This window comes from Chiloscyllium plagiosum, chromosome 19 (assembly GCF_004010195.1).
Source record: "Chiloscyllium plagiosum isolate BGI_BamShark_2017 chromosome 19, ASM401019v2, whole genome shotgun sequence".
In the NCBI taxonomy this organism is placed as follows: Eukaryota; Metazoa; Chordata; class Chondrichthyes; order Orectolobiformes; family Hemiscylliidae; genus Chiloscyllium; species Chiloscyllium plagiosum.
In genome coordinates, this window is record NC_057728.1 from 29,791,551 (window position 1) to 29,812,782 (window position 21,232).

Here is a 21,232-nt window from a genome sequence, read left to right on the forward strand (position 1 = left end):
GTAATTGCCAACTGGTTCGAGTTAAACTAACTGACATTTTAACTGGTTCCACAAAATTATAAATGGTGCTGCAGTGTTCGTTTTCAACATCAGCCATTCCTGCTTATCAGAGAGATTGCCAATCCAGTATCATTTTGAACTGAACTCTGACAACTTTGTCTTGATCTCGTTCTTAGCATATACAGGATAAGGTAGCCGGGGAGACAGTAGAGTGGTTGGCAATCGCATTCGGCCAATAATCAGAGATCCAGGCTAATTTTCTAGGGGTGTGAATTCAAATGGTAGCTGCAGTCTGGAAATGAAAGCTAGTCTTGTAATGTTAACCATGAAACTATGATTGATTTCAATGGTCCCTGCTTTAGCCAATCAAAGCATACAAAGGTTCAACGGTCGTGTGTAAATACACTTCAGTAATCTATACCTTATTCTCTTAACTTTACATTGTCAGTAAGATATATTTTCTTCACTGACCGATTTCATCAAAATCTTCTACAACTTGGAAACCCTCTTTTAAGTCTCCTTGCTTTCTCCATGCCACTGGAAATGGTTCTCTTATCATATCTGTAGATTCTCACCTCCAGCAATTTTACATTGCATAGACAGTAGCAGCTTTCATACAGTTTCTATAATTGGGTACCCAAGGTTGCACACTGGTTAGGCTCTATTAAAGTACAATATTTCATTTAAATTCATTATTACAATTGTAACTTAACTATTAGTGTTAATTAACTGTAATTGTTGCCTTTATTTGATGCTTGTTGGAAAGAACATTGGGAAGGCACCAAATATATTGAGAGACTTTAGGAGCACACAGAAGTAGAGTTCAGGCATCAGAGACACAACACCACACAAACTTCCAAACATCTTATTTCTCCAAACTATCAGGTAGCACTTGCCCCACATGTGGCAGAGTTTGTAGTTCACACATTTGCTCTAAGATAGCCAATGAATCCAATCTATTAGGACTGGAAGCAAGTTATCCTTGATTCCTAGGGACTGCCTAAGCAGATCTATGTATAGTTGTGGACAATTGAGATTGGTCTCTTAAGCTATCGAGAGTTGATTTCACCTTTATCGTATTTATTCTCAATGCCCTATATCTATAAAAGGTCTAGCAGCATCTGTGGAGAGAAACAGATTTAATCTTTCAGATCAGTGTTTAGTTTAATTGTACATGGCTTCATCTATCAGTAAGTAAAATGTACAGAACAAAAGGGTATAATGAGAGAATAGTACATTACAAATTAAAGAGTAGTATATATGAACCCACTTTGGACTCTCATAAAATTACATCTTCGCTCAAACCTTGCAGCTGTCTTGTCCTGATTTTTCCAAAGACTTGCTTTAAAACTATTAGAGATTGAAAATCTTTGAATTCAGCAGGATGCAAGGTGTCTTCCAGAAAAGCCAAGCATTTTTAACTCTCGATTGTTTGGAATCTGTGCATAAACAACTGCCTTTCCTGCTCCTCAAATAATTCCTTTCTGTCCATGTCCCAGAACTCAGTGTGGTGTTGTCCCAAAAAGCTAGCACTTGGAGTTTTTTGCTGAGAGTACTTGTTGAAACTGTTCAAGGCTTTTTCTGAAAAAAAAAATCACAGAATCCTAAATTGTGAAACTTATGCCTAACTTCTCTCCTGGGACTTTGCCTTCTGAAAATCCAAACACACCAATATCTGCTGCATTCTCTTTATCTATCCAATTAGTCACATCTTCAAAAGAAAATTCCAATTTACTGTACCTGACCAGACTTTTAATAAATCCGGTTTGGACTTTGATTACTGCTTATTGATTGATATGTGATTATTAATTCTAAAATTACTAACAATTGAGATTATATTAACTGATTAATGGTTAACTAATTTTGCCTCCCATTCTTCCTTAACAAGAGGGCTGTGTTGGCTATGTATAGTCGAACATTACATATACAACATATGTGTCTCAATCTTTACTGATTTCTTTATATAGCCGAAGGAGCTCATTGTCAGGGCCTTGAGTCCTGGTTATTTTTAAAACTGAACCTTTTTGCATCATTGTGTATTGTAATGATTCCATATCCTTCCATTCTAATTTCCACCATTGACCAGTAAAACTGATGCAAAATGTTATATCTGTGCCCCTAAATCATGAACCCAGCCCTCCTGTTTAAGCCTTATGGAGATTAATTTCCTAATTTTCATCTCTTTAACCTGTCCAGCAGCTATCAGTGGAAATTACCATAATTACTACCCTTGAGATTTTGTTTAACTATCGAATACATAGTTGATAAGTTCTCAAGCATTCTTCAGCCAATGTGGAGGAAACACTCAATTTTTCCTGTCATATTTAGATTACTCGTTAATGTTATTCTGGAGCCAGATGGATACAAGGAAGAATAAAATTTGCAACACTCGGCAAATGTGATTTAAAGACTTGGCTGAAACCTTGTTTTCCTTACAGTTAAGTACAGTATTATTGAATGTAGATTTTCTCTCTCCTTACAAAACAGGTAATGAACTGTGATGGCACTGGTAGACGGGTCCTTGTTGAGGATAAACTACCACACATCTTTGGTTTTACTTTGTTGGGCAATTACGTTTACTGGACAGACTGGCAGCGCCGTAGCATTGAACGTGTTGACAAAAGATCTGCTGAACGAGAGATAATCATTGACCAGCTGCCTGATTTGATGGGCTTAAAGGCCACAAATGTTCATCAGATATTGGGTAAGTAAAAACGTCAGATGCCAACCTTTTTTAAAAAGGAGAGGATTCTGTCAATTCTTGTATTTCTGAGTGGGAAATGAGAAATTGAATAAAATTCTTGTTGCTATCAAGAAGCATTAAGTTGTCAGTGAAAAGTTCCATTTAACAGGCCAATTTTGTGCCATTGGAGAATGTTTGGGAACTTGAGAGAGGTAATGGAAAGTAAGGAAAACTGGTTGCTTGTTCGAAACATGAATGCTGATCCAAGGTGCAATTTTCAAAGAAAATCCCATTTTAATCCAAACAGTGGCTTGAAAAGTAAATGCATTAGTTATTGTTGGATTTGCTATGATAAAAGCTTCCATAAATTGCATTTTGTCAGATAAAACTTAGGTAGTTGTGAAAAATACACTCTATTAATTTGTTGTTTTAATTCAGGAAAACCACAGTTATTTATTTCAGTAAATAGCAACAATACTGATTGAAATTTATTATTGCTGAATATTTATTAGAAGTCTCTCCTTTTATTGTAACTGAATCATCATCACTTTTGCAGGTCAAGTAGGTTATTTTTAATATTTTTCAGGTACCAACCCATGTGCAGAAGATAATGGTGGATGCAGTCACCTGTGTTTGTACAGACCTCAGGGTGTGCGTTGTGCCTGTCCAATAGGTTTGGAGCTCATCAGGGATATGAAAACCTGCATAGTACCCGAAGCTTTCCTCCTTTTCTCTCGGAGAGCAGACATCAGAAGGATTTCACTCGAAACAAACAATAACAATGTGGCTATTCCACTGACTGGGGTAAAGGAAGCTTCTGCTCTGGATTTCGATGTGACTGACAACCGGATTTACTGGACGGATATTAGCCTGAAGGTATATAAAGCCTTGCTGCTGCTACCGCTGATTTTCTGGTATCTGTGTGTCTCTGAGCTGCCAGGGCTAATAGGCTCCCGCAGGATGCTGCTAGAATAGTAATTGCAGCTTCAGTATAAAAATAACCTGTACTTCTATCATGTAGAAAAAGAAAATCATGATTCTGGAAAATATACTTGAACTTTTGTATAATTGTTTTTTAAAAAGTTATATTTTAGTCGAGTTGGTGAGGGGAAGGAAAACTACATTTGTTTATTTACAATATAATGCAACAATTTTTCTTCATGAGAAATGGGAACATTAAAGACCATGGACCCAGCAATTTATTTGGAATAGTTTGGATTACTACTTAAAAATACATTTTTCTTAAAAATACAGTTTTACAAGTTAGCAGATTGTGAAACTTGCCATACTACTGATTATAATGTGAGCACAAATTACTTTAGCATATCTCAAAGCTTTGCTGGATAACCAGTTAAGACTGAAAATAAATTATCCTGAAGATAGGAAAACTAGAGGCCAATACTATTTGCTTGTTACATTTCTTAAATTCCTTAGTCCATACAAATGGGTGTTTTTAAAAGTCAGCATTTATTTTCAGTTCAAGTAGTTTTTGATATGACTCTTATTAACATACTATAAATGTCAAGGTACACGTAGCAAAGATAAGTAACCTGATTAGTTTTCAGACCCTGACTATGTTTAAGCCATTATATAGTACTTCTCTATTTTACTTTACAGACCATTAGCAGGGCTTTCATGAATGGCAGTTCTCTGGAGCATGTTGTAGAGTTTGGGCTTGATTACCCTGAAGGGATGGCAGTAGATTGGCTGGGGAAGAACTTGTACTGGGCTGATACTGGAACCAATCGAATTGAAGTTGCAAGACTGGATGGACAGCACAGACAAGTACTGGTGTGGAAAGACCTAGACAGCCCCAGAGCTTTGGCACTGGATCCTGCTGAAGGGTGAGTTACTAAAAATGCATACTGGCTTTCATCTAAAACTGAGCTTTGCGAAAATGACCAAAATTCTTCTCTTAATAATTGATCAGTTAATCCCACATTTCCCAAAGTGTTTTTATCTGGAGCAATAATTTTGGCATTAGTTTATTATTTGGAAATGAATCATCAACTGCTTTAGGTGAAAAGATGAACTTTATAAAGCCACTACAATATTTGATTCCGTTAGTAACACACACTAGTAAATACAGCACAGTTTCCATACATTGCTGCTGTGACATCAGGTTGTGTGCATAGTTACCATGTAATGCAGTGATTCTAAAGTTTTTCTGGTTCAAGATAGTCCTCCCAAATGAATTAGTAATCAAGGAACCCATGCCTGCATTGTTCTACTTTTAATGGAAAAATTCTCCATGTGAAGGATATTTTTAGGAAAATGGATACCTATTCAATTAAGAATATTACTTTACTCAGGGTCTTGAACCAAAAAGCTTTGATCTTCAGTGTCGGGTGGCCCTGCATTGTTATGTCATGGCAAGATAAGTTCCAAGCCCTGACCTCTCTGCCCTGGGTTTGTCATCTATCTCTAAGACCAGCCTTGCTCACGACCCACTTTTGCCTTATTTCTCATGTTGTCTGAGAAGTCTCCTCAAATTTGCAAGATTTCGCAGTCTCCAGTTTAAGAATCATAGATGTAATGGACAGTAAGTAACAGTAAGTTCTGAATATTCTTTGGGCTAATTTTCTCATATTTCCAGAACATACTGGTGACCAGCTCCAATAACATTATCTGGCTGATGGTATCCGTACAAGAGTGGGCAAGCGGTGACTCAGTTGCCATTCCTTAGTTTGCCAAATAATTTTCTTGCTTTTTCCTTGTCAGAAGAAAGCTGAGTTTTTTTCCAGCAATGTAGCAACAGATAGGATCACCATTGACTCATAGCATCATTTTACAATGTAAAGCAAATCTTTTATGTTGTCATTAAGTATTGTAAAATGTTTTGACTGACTATGTTTATAACTGCACCATTAACTTGTATGTATTATCTTAGATTCATGTATTGGACCGAATGGGGTGGCAAGCCAAAGATAGATCGGGCTGCCATGGATGGAACAGGGCGTATCACTTTGGTACCAAATGTTGGACGAGCAAATGGACTAACTATTGACTATGCAGAGCGACGGCTTTATTGGACAGATTTAGATACAAGTCTAATTGAATCCTCCAATATGTTGGGTAAGTTTGTACTGTACTTAAATTGGGAGGTACGTGTTGACTTTCTTTCGTTTCTTATTGATTTTGTTCTGCATTTTTCATGGTAATATTGGAGAGGGTTTTCAAGAAAAATCTTTAAGTTTTGGGCAACACAGCTACTATAGGTGTAACTGTGGTTTGGTTTAATTGATAACCTCTTATGAGCAGTTACGCTTTGAAATGTTTGACCCAAATGAATTTCCTAATGGAATATTAACTGGTTGTTTTGTAGGTCTCGACCGTGAAGTTATTGCAGATGATTTGCCTCATCCATTTGGTTTAACGCAGTATCAAGACTACATTTACTGGACAGATTGGAGCCGCCGCAGTATTGAACGAGCCAATAAAACGAGTGGCCAGAATCGCACCATTATTCAAGGCCACTTAGATTATGTTATGGACATACTGGTATTTCATTCTTCAAGGCAAGGTGGTTGGAATGAGTGTGCTTCAAGCAATGGACATTGTTCTCATTTGTGTTTGGCTATGCCAACCGTTGGCTATGTTTGTGGCTGCCCTGCTCACTACTACTTGAACGTGGACAACAAAACTTGTAGCCGTAAGGAATATTATAGTACCTTATTTGGCAGTTTGTTTATAAGGCGTATATTTTTAAAAGTTGATAAAGTGCCACTCTGTAATGGAACACTGAAGCAGTGAGGGAGAGGGATGGAATCACACTGAGTTTCTTGTCTTAACATATTGCTGACTCACAGTATCACTGTCAAGACATGCCCCTCTAGAGCTACAAGTAAGAAAAGATGGAAACCTGAGTTTAAAAGTGACATCAGCCTTTTGCCATCTGTTGAACCGATTGCATTTATTTTGCATAAGGTTAAAATATTTAGCACAATTATAAATTGTATTTATTATAAATGGTAGTATTTATGCACAGTGAACAAAGCAATGAATGTTAAAGAACCTTTCTTGTATCTTGGTGTATTACAAAATTACACATTGCTTTTTGGAAATAATCTGGTTTTAAAACTAAGCCTTTAAGAGATTTACTTCACACATAAGTGGGACATTTTTCATATGTCTGAGTTCCATATTTGTTCAAGTGGTTGATTGTTCTTAGCTAGTTCAGATTGACAAGGTGATGTCATCATTTTGCAGCTCCGACTTCGTTTCTGCTCTTCAGTCAAAAGAATGCAATTAACCGGATGGTTATTGATGAACAACAGAGCCCAGACATCATTCTTCCCATTCACAGTTTAAGAAACGTCAGGGCCATTGATTATGATCCTGTGGATAAACATCTGTACTGGATCGACTCTCGTCAGAACGTAATTAGGCGAGCACAGGAGGATGGGACCCAGGTTTGTATTAACACAGGTTTTGAGACAAAAGTAATTATGCCTTGAACCACACACAATGTATTGATATTCACATTTTTCTCCTCCTTTCAAACAATAGGGAAATGTGTTTAATTCTCTGAGTTATATTTTTATTATATGTAATAGATGTTTCTCTCATAGATTCCCCCAAGAACACACACACATCTGTATTGTGAATCCATTGTATATGCTCAGAGCACCGGTGAAAAGAATGATTAAAACATCCTGATCGGCTTTACACAAAATCTTAAATCGAGTTAACTTAACTATGTTAGAAATTAGGGACATGAGTTGGCCATTCAACCTGTCCTGTCATTCAACATGGCCGTGGATGGTCTACACTTCACTGCATCTTACCCATCCCCAACCTTATTCTTATAATCCAGTGCAATACTAGAAATCAGAAATATATCAATTCCCTACCTTAACCATATTCCAAGACTGAGCTGCTACAGCCCTCTAGTAGAGATTCCAATGGTTCACAACTGAGTAAAAATACGTCTGAAATGAGGAAAATTTAGGTGGCATCACTGGTGCTAGACTCGTCAACCAAGGAAACTTCTTACCTGCATCTACCCCATCGATCCTTTCAGTATTTTTAAGTTTCATTTCGATCACACTCATTCTTTGAAACTGGAGAATACAGACCCAGTTTGCCCAGTATCTCTCCATTAGAAAGGCCCATCATCCTGGGAACAAGTCCTGTCACCGTTGTTGAACAACCTCCAAGGCAATGATATCTTCCTTGAGATGAGACAAAAAAATGCATAGTGTCTTTCTGGTATATCCTGACCAGGTTCCTACACAATTGAAGCCAAACATCATTATTTATTGACTCACATCCTTTTCTGATGAAGATTAACATTCCATTCGTGTTCCTAATAGCTTTCTGCATCTGCATGTTGGCCTTCAAAGACTTGGCGACAAAGACAGTGAGGTTCCTTTGTAGACTTAAACTTCCCAGCCCCTTGCCATTTTACAAAAAATGCTTTGCTCATCTATTTCTCCATCCAATGTTGATAATCTCATATGTTTCCACATTATATTCCATCTGACGTATTTTTGGCCATTCACTCAGCCTGTCCAAATTTTCCTGAAGCTACTTTATACCTTCCTGAAAACACATGTTCCTTCTTGGATTTGTATCATATGAAAATTTGGAACTATTATATTTGGTCCTCACCTCAGTTAGGGGCCCAAGTACTGATCCCTGTGGTGCCCCGTCAGCCTCTGCTGCTTATTCACATGTGGGACTTGGGTGTCGCTGGCTGACCAGCATTTATTGTCTATCCTTAGTTGCCCTTGTGGAGATGGGCTGCCTCCTTGTACTGTTGCAATCTACCAACTCAAATGACTCACATGTTCTAAACTCCTGTTCTCTATCTGTTATCCATTCATTAATCTATGCCAGTATATTACATCCTTTCCCATATATTTCAGTTTTTCTAACCAGCTTCCTGTGGGGAACTTCATCCAAAGCCTTTTGTTAATGACATCTTCAAGACAACTCCAAGTTCATCAAACACAAGTTCCCATTCACAAATCCATGCTGACAATGCCCAGTTAGATAATTGTTATTCAAGTATATGTTTGTCATATGTTTTATTATTGATTCTAGCATTTTCCTCACTATTAATGTAAGGCTAACAAGGTCGTAGTTCCCTGTTTTCTCTCTTGCTCCCTTCTTAAGTAGTGGGGTGATATTATTTTCCAATCCGCAAGAATCAATCCAGAATCCATAGAATTTTGGAAGCTAATCCCTAATGCATTGACTATCTCTGTCGCTACATCCTTCAGTACTCTAGGATGAAGAACGTCGGGTTTTGGAGTTTATTAACTTCCAGCCTCATTAATTTCTCCAATACAATCTTCTTATTCATAATAATTTCCTTTCACTCCTCGTTCTCTGTAGCCACTTGAATCTCTAGTTGTGGGAGATTTTTTGTTTATTCCTCAATGATACACAGTAGTTATAGAGTCATAGAGATGTACAGCATGGAAACAGACCCTTTGGTCCAACCTGTCCATGCCGACCAGATATCCCAACCCCTTTGGTCCAACCTGCCAGCACCCGGCCCATATCCCTTCAAACCCTTCCTATTCATATACCCATCCAAATGCTTCTTAAATGTTGCAATTGTACCAGCTTCCATCACATCCTCTGGCAGCTCATTCCGTACACGTACCACCCTCTGCGTGAAAACGTTGCCCCTTAGGTCTCTTTTATATCTTTCCCCTCTCATCCTAAACCTATGCCATTGAGTTCTGGACTCCCCGAACCCAGGGAAAAGACTTTGGTCTATTTATCCTATCCATGCCCCTCAATTTTGTAACCTCGAAAGGTCACCCCTCAGCCTCTGACGTTCTAGGGAAAACAGTCCCAGCCGGTTCAGCCTCTCCCTATAGCTCAAATCCTCCAATCCTGGCAACATCCTTGTAAATCTTTTCTGAACCCTTTCAACTTTCATCTTTCCGATAGGAAGGAGACCCGAATTTCACACAATATTCCAACAGTGGCCTAACTAATATTCTGCACAGTCGCAACATGACCTCCCAACTCCTGTATTCAATACTCTGACCAATAAAGGAAAGCATACCAAATGCCTTCGTCACTATCCTATCTACCTGTGACTCCACTTTCAAGGAGCTATGAACTTGCACTCCAAGGTCTCTTTGTTCAGCAACACTCCCTAGGGCCTTACCATTAAGTGTATAAGTCGCAGCACCTCGCATTTATCTGAATTAAACTCCGTCTGCCAAGTCTCAGCCCATTGGCCCATCTGGTCCAGATCCTGTTGTAATCTGAGGTAACCCTCTTCGCTGTCCACTCGTATTTAGCTCCTGTACCATCTCTCTGTATCCTATCTGTGTCTCCTGACTCTGCTTGAAATGGGCCCACATTAAGTTGAGGTAAATGTTTCCTTTTTACATATCTATCAAAGCTGTTTAGTCCATTTTTGTTTTTTGGTAGATCAGACTCATTCTATTTTCTCTTATTTTTCCTTGTCTTCCTGTACTGTATTTGAAAAGCCTCCCAATCCTCCGTTTTACTGTGAACCTTACAGGCATTTTCTCCTACTCTTGTACAATCCTAAATTCCCTTACTTAGCCACAGTGAATGATCTTTTTGAGTTATTACACTTCAAAGTATTGGATAGTTCTGTAAATGGTAATAGTTTTTCAAAAACGGTCAGTGGACAGTAGTTAATGTATTTTCCCAATCCACTTCAGCTATTTGGTGCTTTTTGCCTTTGTAATTCACCTTCATTCAAATTTAATATCCTTGCTTCAGATTCAACTATCTCTTTTTGAAACCTATGTAAAATTCTATCATGATGTGCTCACTCATCCCTAAAATTTTATTTACAACAAAATTGTTAATTAGCCCTTTTTCATTACGTTATACTAGATCTAAAATAGCATATCCTTTATTTGGTTCCTTAACATACTGGTCTAGACAATTATTCGTCATATAATCCAGCTCTTCTACAAAAACAATTGTACAGTAATTGTCAAGTTTTTAAAATTGTTTCATTATTTCGGTTTTCTACTTCTGTTGCAGAGCTTTACTGTTGTAACCAGTGCAATTCCCAACCAAAATTTGGACATGCAGCCTTATGACCTCAGCATTGATATCTACAGTCGTTACATCTTTTGGACCTGCGAGGCAACTAATGTAATAAATGTAACACGACTGGATGGCAAACCAATAGGTGTGGTTTTGAGAGGAGAACAGGACAGGCCAAGGGCAATCATCGTAAATCCAGAGAGGGGGTAAAACTAAAATTTGATGTTTGATCTAAAGCCATTGATATTACTAAAGCTGGAGTCAGGGACAAATTTGAGAGGTTTATGTTAAATAATTGCTTTCCCCCTCTCTCAAACCTATAGGTATATGTATTTCACTAACCTTCAAGATAGATCACCAAGAATAGAGCGTGCTGCATTGGATGGTACAGAGCGTGAAGTTCTCTTCCTCAGTGGATTAAGTAAACCAGTTGCACTCGCTATCGACAACAAGCTTGGCAAACTCTTCTGGGCTGACTCTGATCTGCGTCGCATAGAAAGCAGTGACTTATCAGGTAGAAGGAAAAAAAGAACTTTTTGAAAAGACTAAGAAAGAAATAGTTTGAGGAAAAGAAGGAAAAAATGCTTTTATAAAAATGTCTGTGAAATGCTGTTCTTGTAAACATTAAGTCTTTTTATTTCTGAATGAACAGAACAGTTTGATTTCACAGTGAACCATATGATCAGTATATGTTTTACACTTTTTCCTTTTCTTGCCTCCTTCCCAAATGTTTGCAAGTTACCTTTTCCCTAATTGCAGGACTCTGTTCCCAGCCTTCTGGTTGTATAACTCTTCGTACAACATGATTTATTTTTTGTTGTTTCATGGCAAAATATTTCAGCATTGTGCCACAAAGGATATTGTACCATTTCAAACTTTCATTGAGTAGAAGTATTTGACAATTGTAAAGGTGACTTCCATTTTGTTTTGTAATGTAATATTTTTCCCCTAGCAGTTTAATGATGTTATCTGACACTGGAAAAGGACATGTGATCTCTGGTCTTTACAAGCTAATCATCTAATGATGGAAAAATACATGAAAATACTAGATCGGAGCAGAATTTGGGCTATTTAGCCACTCCAGAATGCATCACTATTCAATAATACCGTGGCTGATTTGATTTTAACCTCAAATTTACATTCCCATCTACTCTCGATAATGTTTCACCTCCTTGTTTAACAACAATCTATCTATCTCTGTATTAAAATATTCAAAATTCTGCTTCTACCAACTTTTATAAGAGAAATAATTTCAACTCTTTGTTTAAATGGACAACCGTTATTTTAGTTTCTCTCCTAAAAAGAAACATCCTATCAGGACAGCACAGGGTCTTGTATGTTTCAAGCAAGTAGCTTCCTAATCATCCTAATTCCAAAGGTACAAACTTAGTCTGCCCAAGCTTTTATCATAAGACTACCCTCAAGACCTGACTAATTCCAAGTGTTAGTCTGATGAACCTTCTCTGAAATATTTTCAAATATTCCTTAAATAATGCAACCAGTACTGTGAATAGTATTTTGGATGTTGTCTCACCATTGTCCTGTATGACTGAAGCATGACCTCCCCACTTTCGTATTCAATTCCCCTTGCAATAAATGACAAAATTCTGTTGGCTTTCCTAATGAATTGTTCTACCTGCATAGTAACCATACCCAGATTCTTCTGCATACAGATGTCTGCAATTTTGCACCATTTAGATTTTTTTTTATTCTTCCTGTCAAAATGGACAACTTCACAATTTCCTACATTACACTCCATTTACCCACCTCTACCCACGACGTAATTTTTATATATTCATAGCCTCCAGTGTCTTCTTCACAACTTACTTCCCTACCTGTCCTTGTGTCTTTCTCAAATTTGGCAACCATACCTTCCATCCCTTCAGCCAAGTCATTTATATCAACTGTAAACAGTTGAGATCCCAGCACTGATTCCTGTGGAGAGCTACTTATTACATCTTCTCAAACTAAAAAGGACTTGTGCCTTCTTTCTGCTTTCGTTAGCCAGCTAATCTTTTGACCATGCCAATATGGCTACTCCAAATCTACATACAGTACATTTACTGGTTCCCTTTTATCCACTGCATGTGTTACTCCAGCATAGAGCTCAAACATATTAGTCAAACATGATTTTTCTTTAACAAAACCATACTAACTCTGTCTGATGTTGAAGTTATCTAAGTGCCCTGCTGTAACTTATTTTAATACTAATGTTGAACATTTTCCCTTTGATAACTGTTAAGCTAGCTGATATGAAATTTCCTGTGTTCTGGCATCCTTTTAAATAAAGAAGTTACATTCTCTATCTTCCAGTATTTTGGCATCATCCCCAAATTAAGGGAAATTTGTAAAAAAAAAAATAAAAAAAATTAATGCATCAAAATCTCATTAGCCACTGATTTTAAGACTCTAGTTTGAAGTCTATCAAGACCTGGGCACTCACCAGTCCACAGATCTGACTGTTTATTCTGTGCCCTTCTCTGGTGATTGTGATCTTCCTGAGTTCTACCCTCCCTTCCATTTTCCTGATTTATTGCTACTTCTGGAATGTTTATTGCATTCTCCTGTATTGCAGACTGATGCATAGTATCTAAAACCAAAAGAACTACAGATGATGCAAATCAGAAACCAAAACAGAAATTGTTGGAAAAGCTCAGCAAGTCTGGCAGCATGTGTGAAGAGAAATCAGAGGCACTTCCTCAGAACACCTAGATAGGGTCACCAGACCCAAAACGTTAACTCTGATTTCTCTTCACAGATGTTGCCAGACCTGCTGAGCTTTTCCAGCAATTTCTGTTTTTGTCTCTGATGTACAAATCTCTGTTCAATTCATCTGCTGATCCTTGATTTTTGTTATTATTTCCCATTTGCACCTTTTTACTAATTATTTATAGAAATGCTAACTATCTGTTCTTATATTTTTGAGCGCTTTTTCTCTAACTTTCCATCTTTATTAGTTTTTGGTCATTCTTTCCTTGTTTTTAAACATTCTGTCCAATCTTCTGATTTTTCACCTGTCTTTGCACAATTATATGCTTTTTCTTTTAATTTAATTTAAGTTAACCATAGATGGTGGGTCTGTCCATTGGAATTTTACTTACTCGTTGGAATGTATCTATCCTGTGTATTTTGAAATATCTCCTTTAAATGTCTGCCATTGCTTCACTACTAATACATCCTTTTAGCTAATTTGCCAATTCGCTTTAGCCAGCTCTGCATTCAAACCTCACAATTTCTGTTGTTCAAATGTTAACAAAAATATTGAATCTACTCTCTTCCTCAAAGTAAATGTAAACGTCAATGATTATGTCTCTGCTATGCAGGGGCAGCTTCATCTTGAGGTGATTAATTCTACTTCATTACACAGTACCAAGTTTAGTATTGCCTGTTCTCTGGTCAGCTTCAGAATGTGTTATAAGAAATTGCTCTGAAAATATTCTATGAACTCCTCATCTAGGCTACTTTTGCGCATCTAATTTCTCCAGTCTATGTGTAGGTTAAAATCTCCCATGATTACTATGCCTGTCTGAGAAGTTCTCGTTATTTCTTCCTTTATGCTCCACCCTACTATGCGTTTACTGTTACTGTTAAGGGGCCTGTGCACCACTCCCCCAAGTGATTTCTTGTCTTTCGTTTTGTCTGATAGATCTTCAGTCCATCATGTCCATTTCAGTCACCAAACATCCATCTATTTTCATCCTATTTTCTACCACTTGGACCATAGCTGTTTTCAGTGCTCATCAAAATACCTTTTTAATTGTCTTCTGGGTTGCTGCTTCTAGCACCCTGCTAGGGTATTGAACAATTGAACATTCCTCACAAATATTCAGAAACAGCAGGAATCTCACAAACACAACCATGTAATATTGTCTAGCCAACTGTATAGCCACAAAAGTAGAGGGGGTTAGAGGATCTATTTTGGGAAGACATGGTAAATTAGAGTTAATTCAAGACTAATTAGTACAGTATTAATATGGGAACTGTTAACCATGCAATGGCAGGATGGGATATAGAATACAAATCTAAGAGTTGAACAATAATAAGACTAAAGTTTTCAGAAAAAAGTAAAAAGAATAGGACTAATGGTTCTGTACCTGAATGCACATACCATTGAAAGTGAAACCGATGAACTGAGAGCACAATAGAAATGAATAAGTATGATCCAGTAGCCATTACTGAGTCTGAAGGTTGATCTGGATTGCGAATCTAAACCTTGAAAAGTACAGGAAATTAGGAACAGCACAGAGGAGTTGCTCTCATTAGGTAATGAAGATATTAACACAAGAGAGAGGAATAACCTACATTCAGGAGACGTGTGGAAGCAGTTTGCATAGAAATAAGAAATGTGCGAAAAATTCAGTGTATGCAGCTCACACTTTAAGAAGGATGTGATTGCACTGCAGAGTATGAAAGAGATTCACTGGGATGTTGCCTGCGCTCATGTGATTCAGCTAGGAACTTTCAGGCAGTGAGTTCCAGATACCCAGCATCCTCTGATAGAAAAAAAGTCCTCACTCCCCTCTAAATCTCCTGCTCCCTATCTTAAAACTGCCCCTACTTATTTACCCCTCTACTAAAGGGAGAAGATTTCCTTATCCGACTTGTCTTTCCTCCTCAGAACTTTGTACATCTCAATTAGATCCCCTCTTGGCCTTCTCTGCTCGGAGGAAAATAACCCCAGCTTTTCTGGTTTCTCTTCCCACATAGGAGATCGGTGAGCAAAGTTAGGGCACATGGTATTGGGGGCAAAATACTGATTGAAAATTGGCTGACTGACAGGAAGCAAAGGGTAGTGATAAACTGGTCCCTTTTGGATGGCAGGTGGTAACCAGTGGGGTACCACAAGGTTCGGTGCTGAGTCTGCAGCTGTTTACAATATACATTAATGATATAGATGAAGGTATTAAAAGTAATATTAGCAAATGTGCTGATGAGACAAAGCTGGGTGGCAGGGTGAAATGTGAGGAGGATGTTATGAGAATACAGGGTGACTTGGGCAGGCTAGGTGAGCGGAGGGATGCATGACAGATGCAGTTTAATGTGGATAAATATGGGGTTATCCACTTTGGTGGCAAGAACAGGAATGCAGATTATTATCTAAATGGAGTCAAGTTAGATAAAGGGGAAGTACAACAAGATCTAGGTGTTCTTGTACATCAGTCAATGAAAGCAAGCATGAGGGTACAGCAGGCAGTGAAGAAAGCTATTATGTGCAGTTTTGGACTCCAAATTTGAGGAAGGACATTCTGGCTATTGAGGGAGTGCAACGTAGGTTCACAAGATCAATTCCTGGAATGGTGGGACTATCATGTTGAAAGGTTGGAGCGACTGGCTTATGTACAGTTGAGTTTAGAAGGATGAGAGGGGATCTGATTGAGACGTATAAGATTATTAAAGAATTGGACACTCTGGAGGACACTCTGTTTTTGCTGATGGGTGAGACCAGAACCAGAGGACACAGTTTAAAATAAGGGGTAGGCCATTTAGAACAGAGTTGAGGAGAAAATTCTTCATCCAGAGAGTGGTGGATATATGGAATGCTCTGCCCCAGAAGGCAGTGGAGGCCAAGTCCCTGGATACTTTCAAAAAAAAGATACATAGAGTTCTTAACGATAGTGGAGTCAAGGGTTATGGGAATAAGGCAGGAACAGGATATTGATCGTGGATGATCAGCCATGATTGTAATGAATGGTGGTGCTGGGTCAAAGGGCCAAATGGCCTACTCCTGTACCTATTGTCTATTGAATATATAAATCAAAACAGGAAACATACATACTGACATTTCTAGAGGAAATCAGTAGGTCTCGCAGCACCTGTACACAGAGGACGTGTTAACATTTTGAGCCCAATGTGATTTATTCGGAATGTTGTTGGAAACCCTTGGGATTTTGATATATTGGCAACTAGTGGTCCATAGAATTAATTTTGAAATGTATGGTGAGCAAGATTTTGGAAATGTATACAGTAGCATTGTTCAATGGTTATGGTGATCCCATCTTTGCCATTTGCAGTAGTCCTAATGGAAAACAACTCTCACAGTATGGGGAAATATACTTCATGAATATTTAATTAATAAATCTCTACCATTGTCCGTAACCAAGGAGGCAACGAACAGCAATCTGCATTTAACTGCATCCTTGGTGGTGTGACATGTGAGTGTTATTACACAAAATTGGATACAAATGTACATGAGGGGTTATTGGAATAGATGATCAGAAGCTTAATCAGAATAAAAAGAAAATCATACTTTGCTTTTTATCTCTTATATTACCAACGCTTGTATGAAAAAGTAAACCTACATGGAGGTACATCGTGCAATTGAGATTGTTTCCACACTGTCTGAACCAGACTCATCAGCCCAACTCGTCCATGCTGACCATGTTTTCTAAACTGGGCTTGTCCCATTTGTCTGCATTTAGCCGGTACCCCTCTAAACCTTTCCTATCATACCCACCTCTACCACTTCTTGGGATTTTCTAATGCAGTTAGTCAGAATTTAATTTCCCAGTTAGACATATGAGCCAGCTGTTGTTGAACATCACTGCTATTTATAATTTCATACCATACAAAACATTGAATCACATTTATAAAATCTTTTAAATTTGCTTTTAGGTGCAAATCGAATTGTTTTGGAAGATGCCAACATACTTCAACCTGTAGGTCTGACTATATTTGGTAACCACTTGTACTGGATTGACAGGCAACAGCAGATGCTTGAGAGAATTGAGAAGACAAATGGTAACAGTCGTACTAAGATTCAAGCTCGTATAGCACAACTGAGTGATATTCATGCCGTGAAAGAACTCGATCTAGAGGAATTTGGTATGTTGGTAATATAGAAACCAGATATAGTTAATATGTGTTAAAAAAAAACCCAGAAAAGTCTGAGAAATCTTGAAAGGGAAGAAATTCAAAATAAAAGTACTGACTGCATTTTGTTATGGTTGTGTAAACTACAGCAGTTCAAAACTAAATAATATTTTAATTCCTCGTACCTGATTACATAATTACTCCACAGACATGCAGCAATAATTACTCCATAGACTTGTACTGTTTAATCTGTCTCTATGAATATCATTGTGCATCCACTTTGCTGAGTTAAGTGAAAGCTATGTGTATTACAACTTCTTTACATAACGGAAGAGGGCCAAAGCAGAGTAAAACCTGCCCATCAGCCCCAGGTGTGATTATTAAATAAAGTAATAGATGGGATAGGTTTAAAGATAAAATCAACTCTATCAAACCAGTCCCTTTCTGTATCCACTTGAAAGCACAGGATTTTTTAATAATGAAACATAATTTTCATTTGTCATTGTTATTGCAGACACCTTCAGGGTGTTTTGTATGCCATTCCTTTACTTTGTACCTTTTTTTTTAATCTGTATAATGCCTGTGCATGTACTGATTGATAAAAACTGTGATTAGAAAAACATAACAAGCGTGAACATGTAACTAGTGATTACATGCTACCACAGTTTTTTTTTAAAAAGAAAATCATTTGTTCATGACCAATGTGGATGATGCAGGAAAAATTCTTGCTAACTGTTTAAATATGTGATCCACATCTCGAGCCTTGTTCAGCCACACAACAACTTATCAAAGCTGCGGAGGGGGTTCTTAAAATTGTAAATGCATTTGAATTCTGAACGAATGGTTGAGATTATTAGCACTTTCTTTGCTAAATTTGTGACTGGTTCATTCAGTTTTTGCTGCACTGAAATTACTGTTCCTGTGATTTTTACAGCTGAACATCCTTGTGCCCAAGATAATGGTGGCTGCTCCCATATATGTATTGTAAAGGGAGATGGTACTACTCGTTGTTCCTGTCCTGTTCACCTTGTATTGCTTCAAGATGAACTGTCCTGTGGAGGTAAGAGCAAAACTGTTCATTCTCAATCCAAGTGTTATCCTTTTATCAATGTATGCACCCCTTGAATGACTAAGTCTAAACTCAAACTACAAAATATTTGAAAATCAAGAGATTACATATTTTGTTTTTGAGTTCTATCTATCAAGTTGAAATACATTTCTTTGAAAATACTTCAAAATTTCTTGGAGGATCTGGACAATATATAGGCTTGGGACAACAAGTGGTAAGTAACATTTGTGCCACACAAATGCCAGGCAATGACCATCATCAATAAAAGTCACTTGAACCACCAGCCCTTGACATTCAACAGTATTACCATCACTGAATCCCCCACTGTCAACATCCTTGGGGTAACCATTGACCAGAAACTCAACTGGACTCACTACATAAGCACAGTGACTACAAGAGCAGGTCAGAGACTAGGGATACTGCAGCGAGTAACTCACCACCTGACACTCCAAAGTCTACACACCATCTACAAGGCACAAGTCAGGAGTGTGATGGAATACTCCCTACTTGCCTGGATGGGTGCAGCTCCAACAACACTCAAGAAACTTGACACCATCCAGGGCAAAGCAACCCACTTAATTGGCATCACATTTATAAATATTTAATCCTTCCACCAATGGCACTCAGTAGCAGCAGTGTCTACTATCTACACTGCAGAAGTTCACCAAAGATCCTTAGACAGCACCTTCCAAAGCCATGACCACTTCCACCTCGAAGGACAAGGGCAGCAAGTACTTGGGAACACCACCACCTGCAAGTTCCCCTCCCCTTACCACCCTGACTTGGAAATATACTGCCGTTCCTTCACAGTCATTGGATCAAAATCCTGGAATTCCCTCCCTGCTGGCATTGTGGGTCAACCCACACCAAGTGGGCTGCAGCAATTCAAGAAGGCAGCTCACCACCACCTTCTCAAGGGCAAATAGGGATGGGCTTCAATGCTGGCCCAGCCAGAGATGCACAAGTCCCACAAATGAATAAAAAGAAATTTAAAAATCTAAACCTGTTATCATTGTGGATATCAATAAATTAACTATGGCAATGTGTGGTGACAGTTATTGTGGCCTCGGTCCATTTAACAATTAAAACAAAAAAGCTGAATTTTGCTGAAGTTGCTTGTTTTTTCCCCACTCAAACCTGTAAACTTGCCATCAATTTTATCTGTTTTCAGAGCCCCCAACGTGTGCACCAGATCACTTCACTTGTGCTACTGGTGAGATTGATTGCATTCCTTTGGCTTGGCGCTGTGATGGGTATCCTGAGTGCGATGATCAGAGCGATGAGCAAAACTGTCCAGTATGTTCAGACAGTCAGTTCCAATGTGCCAGTGGACAGTGTATAGATGCTGTCTTCAGATGTAATGGAGAGACTAATTGCCAAGACCAATCTGACGAACAGAAATGTGAAGGTATTTGGTCATTTTTGTTCATAGAATAAAACAGTAACACCACTTGCGGGTATATAGCCCAAGGAAGAATAGAGTGCTGATAGTCCATAGGCAGTTAGACCTTTATAGTTAAGCTAGTCCTGATCACTGAAGGGGAAAGAAAACACAATTTTGAGCAGGGGCCATGGGTTAACAATTTGAAAAAGGAAATCCTTGCAGATTCCCTTCCCCTCCTTACTGTGGATGCTAAGGTCATGAGTGGTTGTTACATTCGATTAACTAGACACTTCTGGAACAGGTGAGACTTGAAGATGAAAGAGAATAGAACAACAGAGATTAAATAATCACCATTGGAATAACATCTTAATTGATTTTTTTCTATTAAATTCAAATTTCACCATTTATCACGATGGAATTCAGACTCCCAGAGCATTAGCCTGCGCTTCTCGCTTACTTGTCTAGTTAAATTATGACTACACCCACCATCTCCCTGAATCAGTCAGTTTGGGTGTGCAATGACACACCCCGGGGTCTTTAACCAGGGCCTGGATATAAGGCAAATGTGATAACAACTACATTGCAGAACCACAGTTTCTCTGAATTTCACAAATATTGTGGGCCCAAGGGCCTGTACTGTGCTGTGATGTTCTATGTTGTAACTCTCAAAAATCATTTTGGATGTTTCTAAATTAGCCTGTTACACATGTAATACCAATCCTCTGGAGTAGGTAGACCTGAACACAGGCCTCCTGACCTAGGAGGTAGGGACACTATTACAATGCCACAAGTGCACTCCTCAAGACTGTTATCCTGTCTAGAATCAGCACAGACCAGAGACTGACTGTTACTGTACTGAATGTGTACTCATTATGGTTAATTGTGTCCATGTGGTAGGGATTAACTGGGACATTCATTTGAACCCCATATAAATAGATACAGGCTTAAAACCGTCGTCACTGGTTAGGAGATGCATGCTTGTAAATGTGTAACTCTAAATAAACATAAAACTGTATAAAAATTGGTTCCAGTTCTACTCTTTTCCCAATGGCTTTCTAGAATAAAACATCAACTTGGAATCTTTGTGATATTTAGGGATCAGCTACTCATTTTCATAACCAACAAAGTTCTATAACTCTGTCATCTGGAAGTTTAGGTCTTTAACCAAGGAAACCCGAAGACAGAATGGATATTATGCTGCAGAGAGATGAAGTATAAGTATATGATTTCAGTTGCCATGATTGCGAAGAAAAGGTGCAGTGAAAGAAAATCAGTGAGCAAATCACCA

At 38.2% G+C, this 21,232-nt stretch overlaps 1 protein-coding gene across 1 annotated transcript in view; it reads left to right on the forward strand.

Annotated features, from left to right (window-relative positions):
- Nucleotides 1-21,232, forward strand: part of lrp6 (low density lipoprotein receptor-related protein 6) — a 182,276-nt gene that overhangs the window by 142,499 nt on the left and 18,545 nt on the right. The window contains exons 8-18 of the mRNA XM_043709456.1: nucleotides 2,488-2,704; nucleotides 3,270-3,559; nucleotides 4,301-4,527; nucleotides 5,574-5,758; nucleotides 6,009-6,335; nucleotides 6,893-7,095; nucleotides 10,676-10,887; nucleotides 11,005-11,195; nucleotides 17,294-17,503; nucleotides 18,426-18,551; nucleotides 19,732-19,968. Of these exons, the coding sequence (XP_043565391.1) occupies nucleotides 2,488-2,704; nucleotides 3,270-3,559; nucleotides 4,301-4,527; nucleotides 5,574-5,758; nucleotides 6,009-6,335; nucleotides 6,893-7,095; nucleotides 10,676-10,887; nucleotides 11,005-11,195; nucleotides 17,294-17,503; nucleotides 18,426-18,551; nucleotides 19,732-19,968 (2,425 nt within the window). The remainder of the gene's footprint in view (nucleotides 1-2,487; nucleotides 2,705-3,269; nucleotides 3,560-4,300; nucleotides 4,528-5,573; nucleotides 5,759-6,008; nucleotides 6,336-6,892; nucleotides 7,096-10,675; nucleotides 10,888-11,004; nucleotides 11,196-17,293; nucleotides 17,504-18,425; nucleotides 18,552-19,731; nucleotides 19,969-21,232) is intronic.